Source organism: Trachurus japonicus, chromosome 18, assembly GCF_045865225.1.
Source record: "Trachurus japonicus isolate A0001 chromosome 18, Traja_1.0".
NCBI classification, from domain to species: Eukaryota; Metazoa; Chordata; class Actinopteri; order Carangiformes; family Carangidae; genus Trachurus; species Trachurus japonicus.
The window spans coordinates 18,100,095-18,119,091 of record NC_140924.1 but is presented as its reverse complement, the minus strand read 5'-3'; the positions used below and the strand labels follow the sequence as shown (position 1 = coordinate 18,119,091).

The 18,997-nt window shown below is 41.7% G+C and overlaps 2 protein-coding genes and 1 non-coding gene across 3 annotated transcripts; 2 read left to right on the top strand and 1 right to left on the bottom strand.

The window, feature by feature from the left end:
- Positions 1-689: 689 nt before the first annotated feature.
- On the top strand, positions 690-3,503 carry pfdn2 (prefoldin subunit 2). The gene is made up of 4 exons (XM_085759164.1): positions 690-781; positions 1,845-1,933; positions 2,084-2,207; positions 2,326-3,503. Exons 1-4 carry the CDS (start codon positions 701-703, stop codon positions 2,515-2,517), a joined length of 486 nt encoding a protein of 161 aa, XP_085615290.1. The 5' UTR covers positions 690-700; the 3' UTR covers positions 2,518-3,503.
- Positions 3,504-6,853: 3,350 nt separating this feature from the next.
- On the bottom strand, positions 6,854-6,935 carry trnas-gcu (transfer RNA serine (anticodon GCU)). The gene has a single exon. It is a non-coding gene; the product is annotated as a tRNA-Ser (tRNA).
- A 153-nt stretch (positions 6,936-7,088) lies between these two features.
- b4gat1 (beta-1,4-glucuronyltransferase 1) lies at positions 7,089-11,301 on the top strand. The gene is made up of 2 exons (XM_085759550.1): positions 7,089-8,594; positions 9,627-11,301. Exons 1-2 carry the CDS (start codon positions 7,494-7,496, stop codon positions 9,816-9,818), a joined length of 1,293 nt encoding a protein of 430 aa, XP_085615676.1. The 5' UTR covers positions 7,089-7,493; the 3' UTR covers positions 9,819-11,301.
- The last annotated feature ends 7,696 nt before the right edge of the window (positions 11,302-18,997 follow it).

Here is an 18,997-nt window from a genome sequence, read left to right as displayed (position 1 = left end):
AGTCTACCTATATTTCACACTTTCACATCCCTTTGGCTGCACACTGCGTGCTTCATCATCTGAACATGAAGCCTTAGGAGTTAGTTTGAACAATCACGGGGCTGAAACACAAGTGAGTGATCAAGTAGCTGTTGGATTAAATAACCAAGACCTGCTCCAAGAAATATAAAGTTACTTGTTTAAAAATCTGAATATGAGTTGTTTCTGGTTGTTGCATTTTTCTTCTGTGTAGGTCAAATGCAAATTTTACTGTTGATTTGAAGGCTACAGTAATGACAGACAAGTTATCACACCATACACTAATACATCCCCCATCCTATTCATGCTTTGGAGATGTGTTCTTTTGGACAGCTGTGCCTTATTTTGTACATAACTGTTTCTATTTTAATTCATCTCTTGCCCCCAGAAGTCTGATTTAAAGATGTGCAGCCTATGGCTCCAATTTATGAAATAATCTCTTACATGCTTAGAAATTATGACTGGAAAACTGGTCAACCAATTTCCAGGTTTTCCAGGACGCGTGGGAACCCTGAACAACAACATCAACAAAAGGATAGTAATTAAAATAACACATTATTTGTCCTCCTACTCTATTCATCACCTCGTATTCACAGCTCTTTATTTGCACTCAGGCGGTGTCTTGGACCAGCGCTGCTCTTCACTTCCGGTCCGGGGTCCTCCGCAGCAACACCCTTCCAAGATGGCAGCCAACAGCAGCAGCACGGGCAGCAAGTCGAGCGGCAGCGGCGGAGGGAAACAGTCCGGCCCTTCGGCCGAGCAGGTACCCCCACACCTCCACCTCAGTCTGCTTCGGGCTCCGCGGTCTCTGCGGTCTGTGTCCAGCCCGGTCCGGTGAAGCTAAAGCCGCTACATGTGACCTAGCAACGCGGCGGAGCCAACGTTAGCTTCCTCATCGCCATCTCCCGGCGACCAAGTCTGCTTCATCACCACCACAGACTGACACCACAGGGATAAACTGGAGATATTTAACATTTGCTAATAGTTTATGAACAGATTGTGTTTCTGACGGACGGTTAAATGCAGTTCAGGTGTTTACCAGTGCGCCTGCCTTCAATAGGATGGTGTGGTGTGGTTAACGGGAGTGGGAGAGGCTATTTTTATCACTGGGGAGTGGAGACCCCCCCAATCTTACACCAGCAGTGAAGCAAGAAGCTACTAGATCATAATATCACGTTTAAGAAACACAACTTCATATATCAAAATATGATAAATTAGATCGCTTTTCTTTCTTTTAATATCTATTCACATCGTCATTTGTGCTTTTCTTTACTGTTTGATGCTTTTAAACATGTTTTTATATGTGTGCGTCTTTTGTCTTGTTATTCCTGGTATGTTTGCCTCATACACTATTTTATTGTCATTGTAAGATGTGTTTTAATTGAGTGATTGGTGATATTACACTTCCATGATGTAATATGATAAGGCTAAAAGCCCTGCAATAGAAAAAATATTTCTAATGTACACAGGGTAACTACTAATTTCATACAGTACTATTTATGTAATTTATCAGTGAATCTTTGGAAAGCGATAAAAGTCAAATCAAATGTTATACAGCTCAAGCTCATGTCATGCATTACATTTAGAGCTACAAAAGTGTTATAATTTTTAACTGAATAAATAATCACGCTCCAAAAACCCAAATCTAACCACTGATATTTATTGAAATCGCCAAAAAATGAAGGATATTATCATGACAGCTATTTTACACTTGTAGGATATTGCCAAGGTTCAAGGATCAACCAGGTGATCAATAACCAGATGAAATAGTCCTTAATAGATCTAAACTGTGTTTATTTTTCTGACTGTGTGTTTTCTTGTGACAGGTGGTGGCAACATTTCAGAGGATGAGGCAGGAGCAGCGCAGTATGGCCTCTAAATCAGCTGAGTTGGAGATGGAGATCAACGAGCACAGGTCGGTAACTGATGCTCCCACCTTTCTCTCTCCTTCTCTAGCAATCAAGACACTAAAGATTTTTTGATTTGCACTTTTCAAACCAGAAAACTAAGCAGCTTTACCATGTTTTAATGAAATCACTTGTCACTTTTTTTCTCCCTCATTCAGCCTAGTAATTGAAACGCTGAAGGATGTGGATCCTTCGAGGAAATGCTTTCGTCTAGTAGGAGGAGTGTTGGTGGAGAGGACGGTAAAAGAAGTTCTACCAGCTTTGGAAAACCATAAAGAACAGGTGATGGGAAGAAGAAATGAAAAAAAAACAAAATCAATGTACTCGTACATTTTTTAAGAGTTGTGTTCAGATGTTGTATTTGAAAAAGATCTTACTCTCCTACTTTCCGTCCCCACAGATCTCCAAAATAATCGAGTCCCTCAAAACACAGATGCAGACGAAAGGACGAGAACTCACAGAGTACAGGGAACGCTACAACATCCGGTTGGTGGGAGAGGGCGAAGGCGAGGCACAGGGCCAGTCGGCGGCGACCTCCAGGGACAGTGAAGGAGGCGGGTCCAAAAGCGGCGCTGGTGTTTTAGTGTCATAATTTATAAACCTATAGGGGCGACAACAGTAGGGCCTTATGATATCTGCTGCAGTACTGAAAACACAGTTGGAGTCACAAAATCTAAGTTCAAAATCAGAACCCTTCACAAGATAACTTTGAATTTGGACATCACAGAAATTTTCTTCCAAACGTAGTGCACCTGATATCGAAGTAATTTGCAACGGACACACAAATTCAAAGTGTACATAGTGCTCTGCTTACATATGGTCAGTGTGAATGCTAGTGTGTGTAAAAAAAAAAAAAAAAAATTCAAGTTGTCTTATTTTTGCCTTTTTTATATTGTGGCTTAAATTTAATGATAAAATACCGCCTTCTAGTATTACTCTCATTTATACATGAGTGCGCTAGTATTGTTTTTCTTTATGAAATTAGAGAAAATAGATTTCCTTGTGTCAAATATAAATATACTGGGGGCTGAATTGGAAGTTGAAGGTTAAAAAAGAGATTTAAAACACCTAGGACGTGCAAGAGTAACTAGATCACATTGCATTTTGAGTACACAAGCCTGCAGACACTTAAGATTTTGGACTAAGAAAAATGTGTATGAATAAGAGCTGATTTCATAGGCCCCTAAAGTAGGTTGAAAGTCACCGTCGCCAAGGCAGAACAGGTCCTAGAAGGCATTTTGCTGACATTGTGTTATGAGCATGGACAAGAGATTATACTGTAAAGATGTCACTATAGATCAAAATGAATCTGCCAGCTTTATTCACCTCGAATAGGCAAGGCACTGAACTCACCTTAATGAAAAGGTCCTGTCTTAAAAAAAAAAAACACAACCAAACTTGTTATATTGTTTTTGATCTGTAGCACATGTCTGCGTTTGTAATGGTTAAGTTAAATCGTTAACAATCTAAAATTGTGGAAATGCCTCCTAGGACTGATGGGTACTGTCACGCTGTTCAAGTAGCTGTTAGGGCAAAAATGTTTTTGTTAATGATCAATTAAAGAATGTCACAATTGTGCTTGTTGTGTGGTGTCTTTAATCCATGGTATAGCTATACCTAGTGTTCATGCCACTGAATCACCTCTGTAACACTTCAAGATGTTAAATATGTAACATGATCAAATACAGTACAAAATTGCAAGGCACACCATCAAACAGTTTTCCATTGTGCCCTGGCTACCTCTTCATTGAAGAGGCTCTGTTTACACCAATCGCCTGTGGTGGGAATGTAAATAATAGCTGAATTTTAAGAGTTGTTGATACAAGATGGCGACAACTTGCAGTGTGAACCTTTTCTTTTTTTAAGACCTGAAGAGACATTTTTATAGATGAACATCTTGAGAGTCAAATTTATATCAAAAGTCAGTTTAGAAACTAACAAAATTACACTGGTGAAAGGCAACATCACTGATCGTATATACGTATTCATATACTGTATACACTACCAGTCAAAAGTTTCAACACACCTTCTCATTCAATGGTTTTTCATTATTTTCATTACTTTCTACTTAGTAGATTCAAACTGAAGACATCAAAACTATGAAGAAACACATAAGGAATTAAGTAGTAAACAAAAAAGTGTTAAAACAAAGCAGAATATGTTTTAGATTTTTCAAAGTGGCCACCTTTTGCTTTAATGACAGCTTTTTGCACACTTTTGATATGTCCCCGGGAAGTTGGGTTGCAGCAGATCACACTAAACAATAAGCAAATTTCATAAATAATTCGACAAAGAAACAGAATCATTCATCAATAAGAATCACACTTCATGGAGTCTCAGTCTTAACTTGACCAGCTGAGCAGGGTATTAGCAGGGACTGTTAAAAACCAGGTGATGACTCCTGGTGATGCATGCAGGCATTGCTGTATTGGAAACCGCATGATGCTGCTCTCTGTCTGTACCGTAACCATGTTATAGGCTATAACTTCATAAAATAAAACAAAATTTAATCATTGCAAAACATGTATTTATTGATTCAAATGTGGTGATTTCTGTAATAAGATTGCCACAATGTTAGATTTCATCAATGAGACCAACATTTATCTCCTAAAAAAATGTAACCAGTCGGTGGTAAACCTCAACAAGCTAATTAACGACCGTTTCCTCCCCGGGCATGAGGACGTAGTTTGGCCGGTTAACGAGCACTGCAGGCGGGTTGCTGAAAGTCACTCCTCCGCTCCGCTGGTGCTCGCTGCAGCTGACAACGTCGGAGCAAACTTCTAAACAGCCGTCATTTGGATAAACTAACCGCACATTGGGGATCTAAACCCTTACTTTCTCGCATGGAAAATTATTAAAACTTAATAAATTAACGACCGTTTCCTCCTGCGGCACGACGACGTAGTCTGGCCGGCTAAACGAGCACTGCAGGCGGGTTGCTGAGGAGCCGCTCATCCGCTCCTCTGGTGCTCGCTGCAGCTCGCTGGAGCTTCACTTCACCCAACGTCGGAGCACACTTCTAAACAGCCGTCATTTGGATAAACTAACCGCACATTGGGGATCTAAACCCTTACTTTATCGCATGAAAAATTATTAAAACTTAAAGCAGAAGTAAGTGATATATTTGTGTTAATATAAGTCTTAAATAGTTATATCTTCCTGGACCGAAACACGGGTCTGTCAGTCACTCTGCTCTGCTCTGAGCCGAGGAGAAAACATTTATCGTATCCTACAGTTTTTATCCAATGAGGAGAGAGAACGGCATGCAGGGCTGTGTGTGCAGCCCAAGGGGGCAGTTGTCGGTCTGAGGAGTGAAGCTCACTTCCGCGTTCAAAAAACTGCAATCCCCTCGAATTCCTCTGGGGGCTGGTGTCAGAAGGGAGCATTCCCCATAGAGCCCCATGTTAAAATCGCCGACTTTACATCCTCAGTAAACATGTTAAAAGCCTGGTGTCAGAACGTTTTTTCGTCTCAATCGATAGTTTCTACCCCCGCACACACTCTGAGGGGGGTGAATTTTTTTTTAACTCTACCGTTTTACTGTTATTAGGTTAAAACTCTGACCAATTAGGGCGCGGAAACGTTGAGTGACAGGTCCGAGCAGCTCCGTGGACAGGCTGCTTCGAGGCCAGTGGGCGGGTTCTCGGCCGGCCAATCCAACATGGCGCTGTTCAGGCCGCCATATTTGAGTCACAAAAACGACTCCCCAAAACCAATGGGTGACGTCACGGACGCTATGTCCATTCTTTTTACAGTCTATGGTGCAGCCAAGGGACGCCGTGAATGTGGCGACGTAGGGACGAGGACTGTTATGGTGCGTTCAAGGAAACTCGTATTTTTCCGACCGTGAAGTCGTACCAGTTCGATCTGGTACGAGTTCACAGGTCGGAAGTTACGAGTGGCCGTTATAGTGATTTTCACCGGTAAAACAGGTCGGAAAAACACGAGTGGGTTGCCTGGAACGCTACAAAGTCGTAAGTTGTGACTTGAAGCTGTAATTTACGATTTCAAAAGCCTGCCTGGAACGCAGCATTAGCGAAAACGACCGGACCACTTACTTCTGCTTTAATAAAGTGACGAAATAACAGCGCTACAGTGGGAAATAAAATAATAAGTAATGGCGGCGCGGCGGAAGTCGGGGTGGTGGAAGAGAGGTGTGTTTTTTTTTTTTTTTTTCAAACTTTAGGGAAGAGAGGTGTGTTTATGAAAGCAGGCTCCTATGGTGATGTCACCACAGGAGCAGAGTCAAAATCTCGTAATTTTGCCGTGTGCAGCCTCATGAGCTACTCTGGTTTTTAAACAAAGAGCCCAAACGAAAAAACTCAGCCACTTTCAAACCCCAGATTTTCAGGCAAGTTTCCACTGAGGTCCAACACCAATATACATGTTTTAACAAGGAAAAATGCGATTTCTGGGTGATGACTCCTATTATTCAGAGATTTAATGGCCAGAGGCACAAAAGAGAATTTAGCCAGAGCCAGTCTATTCAATATTAGAAGTTCTCTGATTTAGCTCTGTTTTAAGTGACCAGTGGGGGGCGGTATTGTCACACAGATGGCAGTAGGTTAAACATGAAGGTAAGAGGGTGCCTATGGTCACCTGTGATATTTCTTGCCTTCGTTTTCATCTTGTGTTTGTAGATGCCTTCCATATGGGCGATATAATTTCTCTGACCCTCTTTTTCTGTGCCTCTGTGGTGTTGCCATGTGTTTCTTTGTTTGATAATACATGAATTAAAAATGTAATAACCCTATAATTACATTCAACTCAGGTCTGGTGGCTCATGAATGGCCTGAAATAGTTACCTCTATCTATAATCTATCAATATCTATCTACAATTACTGTTCAGTCAAGATCGATATCTGGATTTTATAAGAATAAATAAATATCATGTCAAAAATGATTGTATGGCTCAAAAATATTGTTGCCGACGAGGATGGGATTCGAACCCACGCGTGCAGAGCACAATGGATTAGCAGTCCATCGCCTTAACCACTCGGCCACCTCGTCACATATGCCCTGTCCATGATGATGTCATTATTGTTGATGACATAAATCATATTGACAAAACACATTTATTCTGTTTTATTTGCGATACCCGTACTCTCCAGTGAACATAGGAAGTAAGATAAGCCGTTTATTTACCGTAATAGCGTCAGTCGGGCTAACAGTTAGCCACCTAGCAGCACTTAAAGGGAAATACTCCCTTGCGCCTTTTGTCTCGACATTACGGTGATTACACATCGACATGCGCCGCGGTCGCAGCAGCAGCAGCAGCAGTAGCGGCGGCGCACAATGATAACAAATGTGTTTTGATGGAGATCACAGAGGCTTCGTCCTTTCTACTCTCGCCGTCGACAGGCACAGGAGCATCTAATCCAGCCGAATATGCCGTCAGGTATGCGCTGCATTTCCAGCCAGACGGGCTGTGGTGGTGTTAGCATCGTGGTGGTAGCGGTGTAGGTAACGTTAGCCGGGAGGGGGGACCGTAACCCTAAAGCCCCGAAGCAAACAGCTGCTCGCTCCCTGTGTGTGTTTTTATTTTTTGGACCTGCTTCGTGAACACTAATGCATCTCTCCAAGAAATGTTCCGCCTTCAAAGTGGTGCTGAGTGCTCTGCTGATCGTGGCGCTGCTGCAGCTCATCTACCTGTCCTTTTTATCCAAGTTTCACGGTAAGCAGCAGCGGTACCGGTACTCTGAGCTCTTCGGGAGCTCCAAGAAAAATGCTGCGCATGCAGAGAAAAACACGCGCAAGGAGCGACTGAGGTACTCCCTGTCCACTGGAGGCATCTTCGACAACAGCGGCCAGTACCGGGTCTACAAGAACTTGATCAAAAGTGATTACACCACAAACCTGAAACCTGGGTCCGACCCCAGCTCCAATGTCTTGGCTTTGGCGACGCACACCACCATCAACAACCTCCACCACCTGGACTCCCTGCTGGAGAGGTGGCAGAACCCGCTGTCTGTGGCCATATTCGCACATGGACAAGATGTCAAGTTTGCCACAGCTCTGGTCTACGCCCTCAGCTTCTTCTGCCCTCAGATCCAGTCCCTGGTGGACTTCCACCTGGTCTGCCTCTCGGGGGAGACGGCCAGTTTCCCAGAACAGGACCGGGAACATTTCACAGGGCTGGAGGACTGCGCCTCCGTCTTCTCCAGACTGGAGACCCACAGGGACAAGTACAAGAACTATGCCATCAGCGGGAACGTCTCCTACCCCAACAACCTTCTCCGCAACGTTGCCCGAGGCGGAACAGAGTCGTCCTACATCCTGGTCATCGACATGGACATGATGCCGAGCGCCGACCTGCACCAGCAGTTCTTGACGATGATGGCCGGCCGAAACCCAACGACCGAAGAGGTCTTCGTCCTGCCAGCTTTCGAGATCCGCCACGCCAGGAAGCTGCCGGCCAGCAAGACGGAGCTGGTCCAGCTCTACCAGGTGGGCGAGGTGCGGCCGTTCTACGAAGAGCTGTGTCCTCGCTGCCAGGCCCCGACCAACTACTCGCAGTGGGTCAACAGCCACGTCCGAGAGACCGGCCCCCTGGAGGTGGCCTACACGCTCACCTGGGTCGACCCCTGGGAGCCGTTCTACATCGGCCCTCGCGCCGTGCCGCTCTACGACGAGAACTTCAAGCAGTACGGCTTCAATCGCATCAGCCAGGTCAGTAGTTTGAGAAGGAAACGTTGTCGCACTGCTGAAGCTAAAATCGCATCATGACATAACAGCAAGCGAGCGAACCGGCGATGAAATCTTGATGATAAATCCTGATACGCAGCGTGACGATTTTATCGCGAGTATATTCTATTGGTTCAGAATCCAAACCAATCAAATTATCGAGGGACGTAAACAAACTTCTGACAGTAATTCCTGACATTTCCTGCTTACTGTTTTTGCCATTTTGGAGTTTTTTATTTTTATTTCAATGCAATTCTCTCCTATTCTCCTCTCTCTCTGCTAACTAGCTTGTCAACAGGAAGCAGCGTGTACTTTTCAACCAATAAGACGTGTTTAGGGGTGGTATCCACCTTTTTACGAACGTCAAAAACGTAAGCCGGTTTTGCTCTTCCGGTGGAATTTTATGTTTACGTTTCTATGGTTTCAGTAGTCGCGGTAAATGCATGGATTTTTTTTTTTTTCCAATGAAAATCTGTAAACCGCATGGATCATCACACCAGCTTTTAACAATGGATATCACACTAATTGACATCCGTGTTAAAAGCCAGTGTTAATATATCCATGTGTGTACCTTAACTATGACAACGACTGAAAACCATGAAAACGTAAACGTACAATTCCACCGGAAATGCAAAACCGGCTTCCGATTTTGACCATTGACGACGTTCGGAAACTTGTGGATATGGCTGCAAAATGTCGTCCAGATAGAGACAGAGCGAGCAAGTTTTTCAGGGTTTCAGGCAGGCTGATTGAAAAGTATGCATTTCTCTCTCGCTCGCATCGCTGTATGTCATGATGGGGTGTTCAAAGTTCAAAGTTATAGAAAGAAAATATGTCGCACATTTGTTTCCTCTTAAATGTTCTTTTCCGTCAGCTTTCTGAACTCAGAGAAAACCTCCTCTCCTCACCTCTCATCTGTCACCTTTCTTCTCACCTCCTCTTCTTCACCTTCTCCTTCTCCCGTCACCTCCCACTTCCCGCTGGCCTTCTCCCCCTCTCCTCCTGTCTCCCCTTCAGGCCTGTGAGCTCCACGTGGCTGGCTACAGGTTCTCGGTGCTGAGTTCGGCCTTCGTGGTGCACCGGGGCTTCAAGATCCAGGGGGAGTTCCACGCCAGGAAAGACGAGGAGAACAAACGCAACCGGGTTCTCTTTCGAAACTTCAAAGAGGGCCTGAAAACCAAATACCCGTCCTCCACGAGAAGATGCTGAGAAAAGAGAGATTATTACGCCTCTTCATCCTGCCTGCACCAGTCTCTAGTGAAATAACTCCTCTGTTAAAATGATGGATGTCCACTTTTTTTTTCTCTTCCTTTCACCAGATTTAGCTTCCAGACAGGCTCCCTGCCCAAAGCATCGTAGTTTTTCCTCTATGGTTTCTTGTGAAGATAGCACAGTAGGAGTAAAAAGCTAATACAACTCTTGGGCTTATTTCAAGTTCCTTCTGAAAACGAGCAGCAGGGAAACGTTCTCCTGAGATTTCTGAGAGCTTCTTGCTAGTTGGGACTGAAAGGAAAGAAGAAAAAAAGGCCAGCAACTCACGAGATTACCGTTTATTTTAAAATCAAAACCTGTTTAAAGTTTAGATGTCATTCGATCGATGTTAATTTTTAAATTATACAGCACACAGGTTCTATTTTAAAACATGTTAGAGCTTCTCCAGATATAAAAATAGATACAAAATACATGATTGCAAGCGACAGTCTTATGTACTCAAAGAAACACAAATCCTGTTTTCAGGGTATGTACATTAAGTTCAAGGTTTTGCACCTGGTGACAGATGATCAAAGACTGCCTTGGTCTTTGATGTTCAATGGAAATCAAATGTAGTCATCCCTTTATACATTCAAAAATAACGTCAAGCCAGCGTCAAACTTAACAGTCTGTCGTTATTAAAAGGAAGAAGAAAGGATGTTTCTGCCACAAAGATGAAACTATGTTACTACTGTATGCAGAAATCAAATAACAGGATTGCCTTTACATACAGTTTTGTTTGCCAATTTTGTGAGATTTGATAATAACGACAAGGCAATTCAGTCTGTTCATGAAAAGTCTTTGGTATCTGTACAATTATTTAGTCTAATGGGAAATTGTGTGCGAGGACGTTGGGGGAAATTTGTGCCAATCAGTGATGTGCTGCGGCCACCAGATGGCAACAGGCGCTCGAGCGTTGACCGCTCAGCTCAGCTGCTGTTTATACTTTAGCCTGAAGTGAGTGTTATAGAAACACTACAGAAGAACAGAGGGATTACACAACAGTGTTGTCCGGTGCTCGGAGGGATGTGAGTTCACTCCGCGCCACGGCCGTCAGCGCATTTCAGAAGTTTCCAGTTTCGCTGTCAGTGTTTGTTCTTGCCTCAAACTGTCCGAGGTGATTACTCACACATCACAAGGACACAAGCGAGCACTGGGGAAGGTTTAGATAGAAACACAACACTAGCGTTTTGCCAACACTGTGAAAAACTACTGTATCGTATGTTAACACTGAGGATCTGACACCAGTTGTCGATTTGATTATCTAAAGCCTAATATGAGTGAGAGTTTATCAGCTACATGTGGAAGTGGAGATACAAAGATGGTGCATTAAAGGACTGCTCTGGAAATACTTTGCTCAACACCACTAGTCAACAAATAGCAAATAATAGACCTTATGCTTTACTCTGTAACCCACTGGTACATACCAGCAGTATTAAACCGTGACTACCACTTATCTCGTGTCTCTTTAGTGACAACAGATATAAGCAGCATATACAAAATATGATGTTTGGTTCCTTTCAAGTGTTAAATCGTTATATATTTGTTGATATCGGAACGTTTTGAATATGTTTTCCTTCATTCATGTGTTGTGTTAATAATATATATTTATTGTGAAAATGTTTTCCTTTTTAACTGGAATTGGTTGAATCTTTTTTTTTTTTTTTTTTAAATGACCCCAGGCAGGAAAAACTGTAGCACAATATTGTGTGACTGCTCGAAATATCATGACACATGTAAGAGGTTTTTTTTTTTTAGAGCTACTAAGAAATCGTTTTATTTGGTATTTTTCTGGAGTGAGATCAATTTCAGCAAATTTACCTTGTGTGATGGTGTGAAGTGGTGCTTTATTTCTCATGTGTCTTTTCCTTACCTGAATGCAGTTTTCTTTTTTGTATTTATTTTTTCCTTTGTGTTCACGCGATATAATAATGCCTGATTTGTATTGTTCGGATTTATATTAAACCTCCTGGATGACTTTTATGTAACCCATAACTGAAGTTCACCATTATTTTATATCGATAGTAGTTAAATGGTGTCATTATATTATTAATACATAGTGACATCACACAAGATGACCAACAGTCTGCAGCCACACAGCCTGTGAAACACCTTCAGTCATCAGAAAACTCTTTGAGCACTTGGAAATGCCCAAATCCAATCAATTAACTTCACCTCAGGGATTTGTAATGACAAGTAATGTCAACAGTGTTTCCAGAAGTATCACTTAAATAAGACGTAAAGAAGCCGAGGGCAGGACAAGCCAAGGAAACACGTAAAACATGGTTTTTGTAAGAGGCCACGATAAGTCTTAATTTCTTTCATGTGGTCTGAAACTGTGTGTGACACCTGGTAGTCATTGATATATTTCAAATTGTAGGTCAATCGCTGTTAGAAAAGCTACAAGATATCAGTTGGAGTATCGCTCACTGAGCACTTGACACAGTTGACATTAACCTGTGGTGTAACATGGCTTAAGTTCAGGATTTAAAGGCATCCCTGCACCAATAGCATGTGATGGGTGATTACATGGCGAGTCAGGCTGGCATCCAATTAAAAGCTCCTATTTAGTAATTAAGACCTGTTTTAAAGTGGACTTTACAAGTTTTCCTGTTTGATGTAGAGTGAAATACATCTGCAATTGTAACCAAACATCTTCAACACCATTACTAATAACCTGGGGCGATGAGATGTTTCAGATGCACACAATGATTTGTTCTGACATCTGAGTTACAAAAGCCACTTTTTTAGAAAGTTGGCATGGAAAATTAAAAGCGTTCATTCAATATCTGTTTGTATAGCTTCAGTTTACCAAGTGTTGATCGGCGGTGAGCTGGCCATCTGTTAAGAGAAGTAGAGCACGTGTGACATTCGGCACTTGACAATTGTCCGAAGCACTGTGGCATTTCATGGCTAAGCCTGCATTACCGGGCTCAATAATGAGCCAGGCACGCGAGAGCTAGTAGCACGCAACTCCACGCTTTTGGCTTTAGTTTGGATTTCAATGGGGCACAACTGATCAACATCCACATTACCAAGTCTTGTCCTGAGTAAATATGGACACTATTTATTTCCGGGCAATTTGATGCATGCTGACTACGACTTGTAAAGGTGTCTTGAACAATATGCATCTTTGAAAAAGGCCAACCCCTAACAGTCCAAAAGGCTTCGTCTTGTATATCTTTTTTCATAAACTTACAACTAATTACATTATCATCTGACAAGAAAATTAATATAAGTTTTGTCTGCCCCTGGGGTTCATTTTCTTCTTCCCCTCTGCCCCTGTCCCGGGTGTTAATAATGTGGCAGAAGGTGCAGAAATGTTGGGGAGGGGGGTGGCTTGTGTGGATCAGGAAAGGCAGGTTTGGTGAGGTAAAGTGGGGTTTATCTCGACAGCTTTGGGGAGTGAAGGCTTATCTGGGTCAGAGAGCTTTACGACATAAGCAATTAGGGCTGCCCTCTCTTGTGTACGCTAGCAGGAGGGAGGCCTCCCGCCATCTAGATTAGCCGCCCTGCTAAGGCCAGGAGAGCTCCATGGCTTCTGGACGGTGGAGGGAACCAGCTGGAGGGCGAGATGAGCAGGCGGTGGGGGGTTTCCTCGAGAGGAGGGGGGGTGGGGGGTGGAAAGGGGTGAGGGCTATGAGAGCAAGGGGTCATCATTACAGGCGTTGTAGACATACAAGCCCTTCTGTATGGGTCAATGAATGGGTGAGAGATGAAGGAGTCGGTGACCCATGCTCATGGAAGGAATTTGCAAAAAAGAAACGTGGGTCCGAATGAATTGCTTGTTTGTCCACTGTAGCATGTTGAACAGCAGTTTGAAGAGAAAAGGTCTATAGAGGATGTTTATGCCACTCAGCTTAACATCAGTGATTTCTTCTAATGAGCCACTTGACTGGAAGGATTTACGAGTGATTAGACCGAATGCTTCGCTGAAGTGGTCGAGGAGATCTTTTACATTGATTCAGTAAATGATTTGTTAACTTTATAGTTACTTGGAGGAAATTTAAAATATGTTGTTTCAGAAAACTGACAGAAATAGATTACTCTGACGCTGCACATTTTTCACACTTGATCTGTATATCTTCAGTGTGGAGAATACTCGCATCAGCAGTTCTATTAAAAATGTCTGTCACCTGAAAAATAAAAAATAGGCCTGAATGGGCAGAAAAATTTTGACAAGTGCCAACTTGGGTTACAGATAATACGTCGTCTACATTTTCAGAGAATCCAAAACTTTGCTGATGAGGTAATGCATTGAGTTTGTTAGTCAAACTCAATGTTGTCCCAAACTTGACTGAGGTCTAGTATTAGGATATGCTGGCGCAAAAGGTATGGAAGATATAGAGCTGTAACCAATTGATTGTCTTGATTATTTGTTGATCAATCAATAAATCATCTTCTCAACAGATGAGAGTAAATGACACATTACGATACACTTCTTAGAGCCCAAGGTGATTGATTGCTTATTTTGTCCAACCAACGGTCTGATCCTCAAATATTTAAAGGTGAATCAAAGTTTTTGTCATTGAATTTTCACTCTCTGAGAAACTACCTAATCGTTTTCAACATTAAAGAAATTGCACGATAAAGACATCTTGTTTCAGTGAAGTCCCACTTGTTTATAACATGTCTGTCCAGTAACTCCTGGACAAGTATGCCGATATGCCCAACCCAAGAAGCCTAACCATTTGAAGGAAGATAAAGGCTGTTTGCTGATTTCAGTTCATGGATTTTCAGTCGTTTGTCAGAGAACGCTATTATAAAGGTATTATTTAGCCCTAACCACTGTAAACACTGACACAACAGTCTCTATAGGAGCTTTTAAAATTGTTTGTTTTACTGTGTTTTTTTTCTTCTTTTCTTTATTTGTTTTTATTGCCTATGTCTTGTTTCTATAGATGTTATATTATAGTTTTCCATCTGGTCCGGGAAAAACCTAATGTTACACAATCCCACCAGTGCTTGATGCAACCAAGCTTTAAAACTATTCTCCAAGAATGTCATAAAACAATAAATAATGCCTGTCAATATTTCAGCTATGCGGCCACTGCAAAAACTGACATCTTGCATCTTTAATAATGACTTTTGAGCACCAACTGATTATTATTAATCAAATAATAACTTCAGCATTTCAGTATTGCTGCTTTTAACATTATATCAAAACATACCAATGAAGTATTTATCTATCCATATCCGACCTAGACATATCACCCTCTTCTACCCACTTTGCTTTCTTTCTATATGATACCTCCACTTTTCACATTTGTGTTGTTTTCTGTTTTGTATGTTAATTACATGCAGGTGTGTCAGCCGGTAACAAGGACACAGTCTTTTTTGTCGACACAATCACAACAGATTGTAACCACACGCTGAGCATGTCTCTCTCTCCGAGATGCAGGCATCCGTTTCACTTAAACGAGTGAGGGCTTAGCTGCCATCAATGCCAGCTTTGGGAGAAGTTTACCTGTCTGCTTACTGAGAAAAAGCCTCTCAGGCAGAGGGCACGCATATCACTCTGCCTCTAAACCTGGTGTTCCTGGACGCCCAGGCTGCCTGCAGTTTAAATGTATCCTGCTGGAGGACAGAAGTAATGAGACATGACACTGCCCGGGGGAAAGAAAAGGAGGCCTAACAGATATAGGTAATCCTTCTCACCAAGCTAACGCCTCTTAGCCTCCCACCCCTGCTGTCACATGAACTCAGCGGGAAAAGCCGCAAAAGACATATCCAAAAATACACAGACAGAGAGGCGAGCGATCGTTGAAAGTCATTATGCTTACCCATTTCAAAAAATACATACTGTACTTGGACAGTACGCAGCACAAAGTGAAACTCGGAGACATATGTTAATATTTACTGTGGGCGCCATGGCCACAGGGAGTTAATTCTGCTTCGATCGATTCCCTAATACAAGGCTCATTTATCGCAATCATTCAGTAACAGATGATGGGCGCTATGATACAATTACCCCAGTGTTTACACCACACAAACTGGGTGTATGCCAACAATGTCACAAAGATTACCGGAGGGATTTCAGTGATGTTATAAAGCCACAAAACAAGCTAAAGATGGATTGTCTGTTTCTGTTTCTACGTGTGTCTATTAAAAGTTGAACTGAAGATTAAAGTTTGAGTGAACTGAGTGTTTTGGTATCGACAAACCCGGCCACACACTTGCTCTAGCTAATATACTTAATAAAGCAGTTGCAGTACAGGAGATTAAGTGGGATTTATATGACAGATTAAACTTTAGTTGAGCTGTCAGCCACTGTACCAAAGGATCTCACGACATGACTTTAAACAAAATCAATATAAGCCCATAGTGAGGGTGACTGTATTTGTTTTCACTGTTGTTTCACTGCCGTGATGTCAGAAACTTCAGCACTCAACGTGTGGTTGATAGTGAGTTAGATAGCACTGTGAAAATATGTGATGCTGAGTGTTTTTTGAGTTATAAAATTCATATTTTCCTACAGTTTGTTCAAAGTTAGACTTAAGAACACAATATCTGAGCTCATAAAGTTTTGTTATGCTGTATAATAAAGTGGGAATCATGCAGTTACTAGGTAGAGTGGGAGTCTTATTACCTGAAAGCAGACCAGATATACGGAATCTTATTTTACATTACAGTATCCTGTATGTTAGACAAACATAAAACCTATGACTAAAATAATTACAGCATCTTCTATACAGATAAAAAAAGACAAGAATAGGCCAAAGATATTGGTCACAAGTGTGAGATGTGTGAGACTGCTCTACTGGCCAATTAATTAAATCACTTCACAGCATTCACTAAGACAAATTACAACATTTTTGGTACGTACAAGGAAAGATTCAGGAGGTGCAGTCAAAAATATAAAGGTTGTGTTAAATGTTTTAGATAATGCAGAGAAAACGACGAAAATAAACAACTTAGTTATTTTCCAAGTGCAGTCAAGTGTCTGAATTTCAGCTGTTTGATCACAGTGTGTTGATGTTTTGGTCTGAATGAAAGATGATCTTCACATTAGTTAGCTCAGCTCAGGGCTGACACATGTTGACAGGTGTCACAATAAACAAGCGGTGCAGTCCATATGTCCATTCCCTCTGTTTTCAGGCACGAGCCTATAGAAAACATTACACAAATGACCGTCATGTGCCCACCCACCCACCCCCTCTCCTAGCAGAAAGGTCACCAACAGGACTCCTGACATGACCCGCAGCCTTTCAATAATCCCATATCTCGTCATTATGAAGCAGAACAACATATAAACAGCACGGCCTTTGGCGGTAATTACAGAAAATGAGTTGACTGCTGTCTCATCTTATATGTTTATCACTGCAGATATGCAATTAAAACTGCATTTATTGTACTTATTAATCTTCTGATTATCTTCGATCAAACTGATCAAGTAACTGTTTTATGTGTCTAAAAACTGTATATGTGTCTAAAAATTGTTAAAAATAAAATATATATATCATTGTAATTCTCAGATTTATTACAATAGTCCAGAACTACAAAGATATTCAGTTTACTGTCACATGCAATAAGAAAAGTATCAAATCATGACATTTCAGAATCTGGAACCACATAAAGTTATTATTATTCTGTCAATTGATTAATTGATCCAATTGATCTCTCTAAAGTGCTTCATTATGTTAAATTTAACATTGAATCAATGCGTACATATTGCATTTTGGTGCCTTCACCTTCACAGACAGCATATCAATTATAATTTCTCTATTTGCGCACAAATAAATGATGATGATGTATTATTGTTATTATTCTATATTTACTCAATTTACAATGTGACGACAGAGTGTGAGCTCGGGCACAGAGAAGGAAACGAAGCAAAGTGTGTTGTACTTGAACATGTTTGTGGTCATGAGGTTTGAACCCATGGATTTCCAGGTGAGGGCTTTGATTCCTATCGTAAATGAACCTTAACATTGACTAAGGAAACTGTTGTTTACACAATATGCTCCAGATCCCTGCACACATTGTTTGACACGGCTCAGACACCCCACTCGGCACTGTATGTCATTGTGACTGCGACGTACCCATGCATGTAGGGATATATACGCCTATCCTACAATGTCATGTTCCCGCCTTCCGCAACGATTACACATCTGAAAGACAAATGACCCCTCCGATGCGTCTTCCCGCCTGACAGCTGAGCAGCCTCTCTGTCCAGGCCCTGACACAGCCATCAGCAGACACCGAGGGCGAGGCTGGGCTGGGCTGGGCTGGGCTGGGCTGGGCCGGGCCGACCAGAGAGGATCAGGGGGAGGTAAGTCACCAAAGCAGGAATTAATGAGCATTATAGTATTAGGTAAGAATAAGTCCCACCTTAAATCCTTCAGGATTCCTAAACAACTCCAGTAACACCTGTTACATACGTTGATGGAGGGAAGAGGAGGGGTTTTTGTGACGAAGTGAGGCAGAGGTTTTGATATAAAAAAAAAAAACTATTATCTATCAATTTTTCAATATTTGTCTGAAATAAAGGCCTGGGAATTATCTTCTTTTTATCACAATGTGTATCATTCATTTGATTTTTTTACCATACATTTTGTAGTTACAGCTGCCAAGTGTATGTATACACTTCAGTAGGCAGCAATGTTGTTTAATCTCAGAAAGTCAGTTTAAATAAAAACTTCAATCTGCACCATCGCCAGAGTTTAATTAATGACTACAAGTGCTAGCAATTAAAGTATATTGTACACCGTGAATCTGCAGATGGAAAGCATAAAACTAAAAAATAATTAATATGGTCTGAGCAAATGTATTTTTCATACACTGGGCATATTGAGTGAAATGGTGGCTACAGAGCCCTATAGAAATCAATCAACAAATCTTATCGTCATCACTCTATATCCAGTACAATTAGCTTGAGGTTCACATTAAATTACAAAACTACTCTCTCTTTCAGTCATTTGTGCTTCACATCAAAAGTGACTACACTTTTATACACATCATCTGTTTTTTTTGTTTGTTCTGTTTTTAAAAGTCAAGAATCCGAAAACTGTTTCTGAACAAGCTCCTCTTCCACCTCGTCCTGTTACATCACTGTGTCACCCAGTCACTTCCCAGTATTCAAAGCTCTGTGACCACAATCAGCAAAACAAGAAAACAAATAATCCAATGCGAACAGT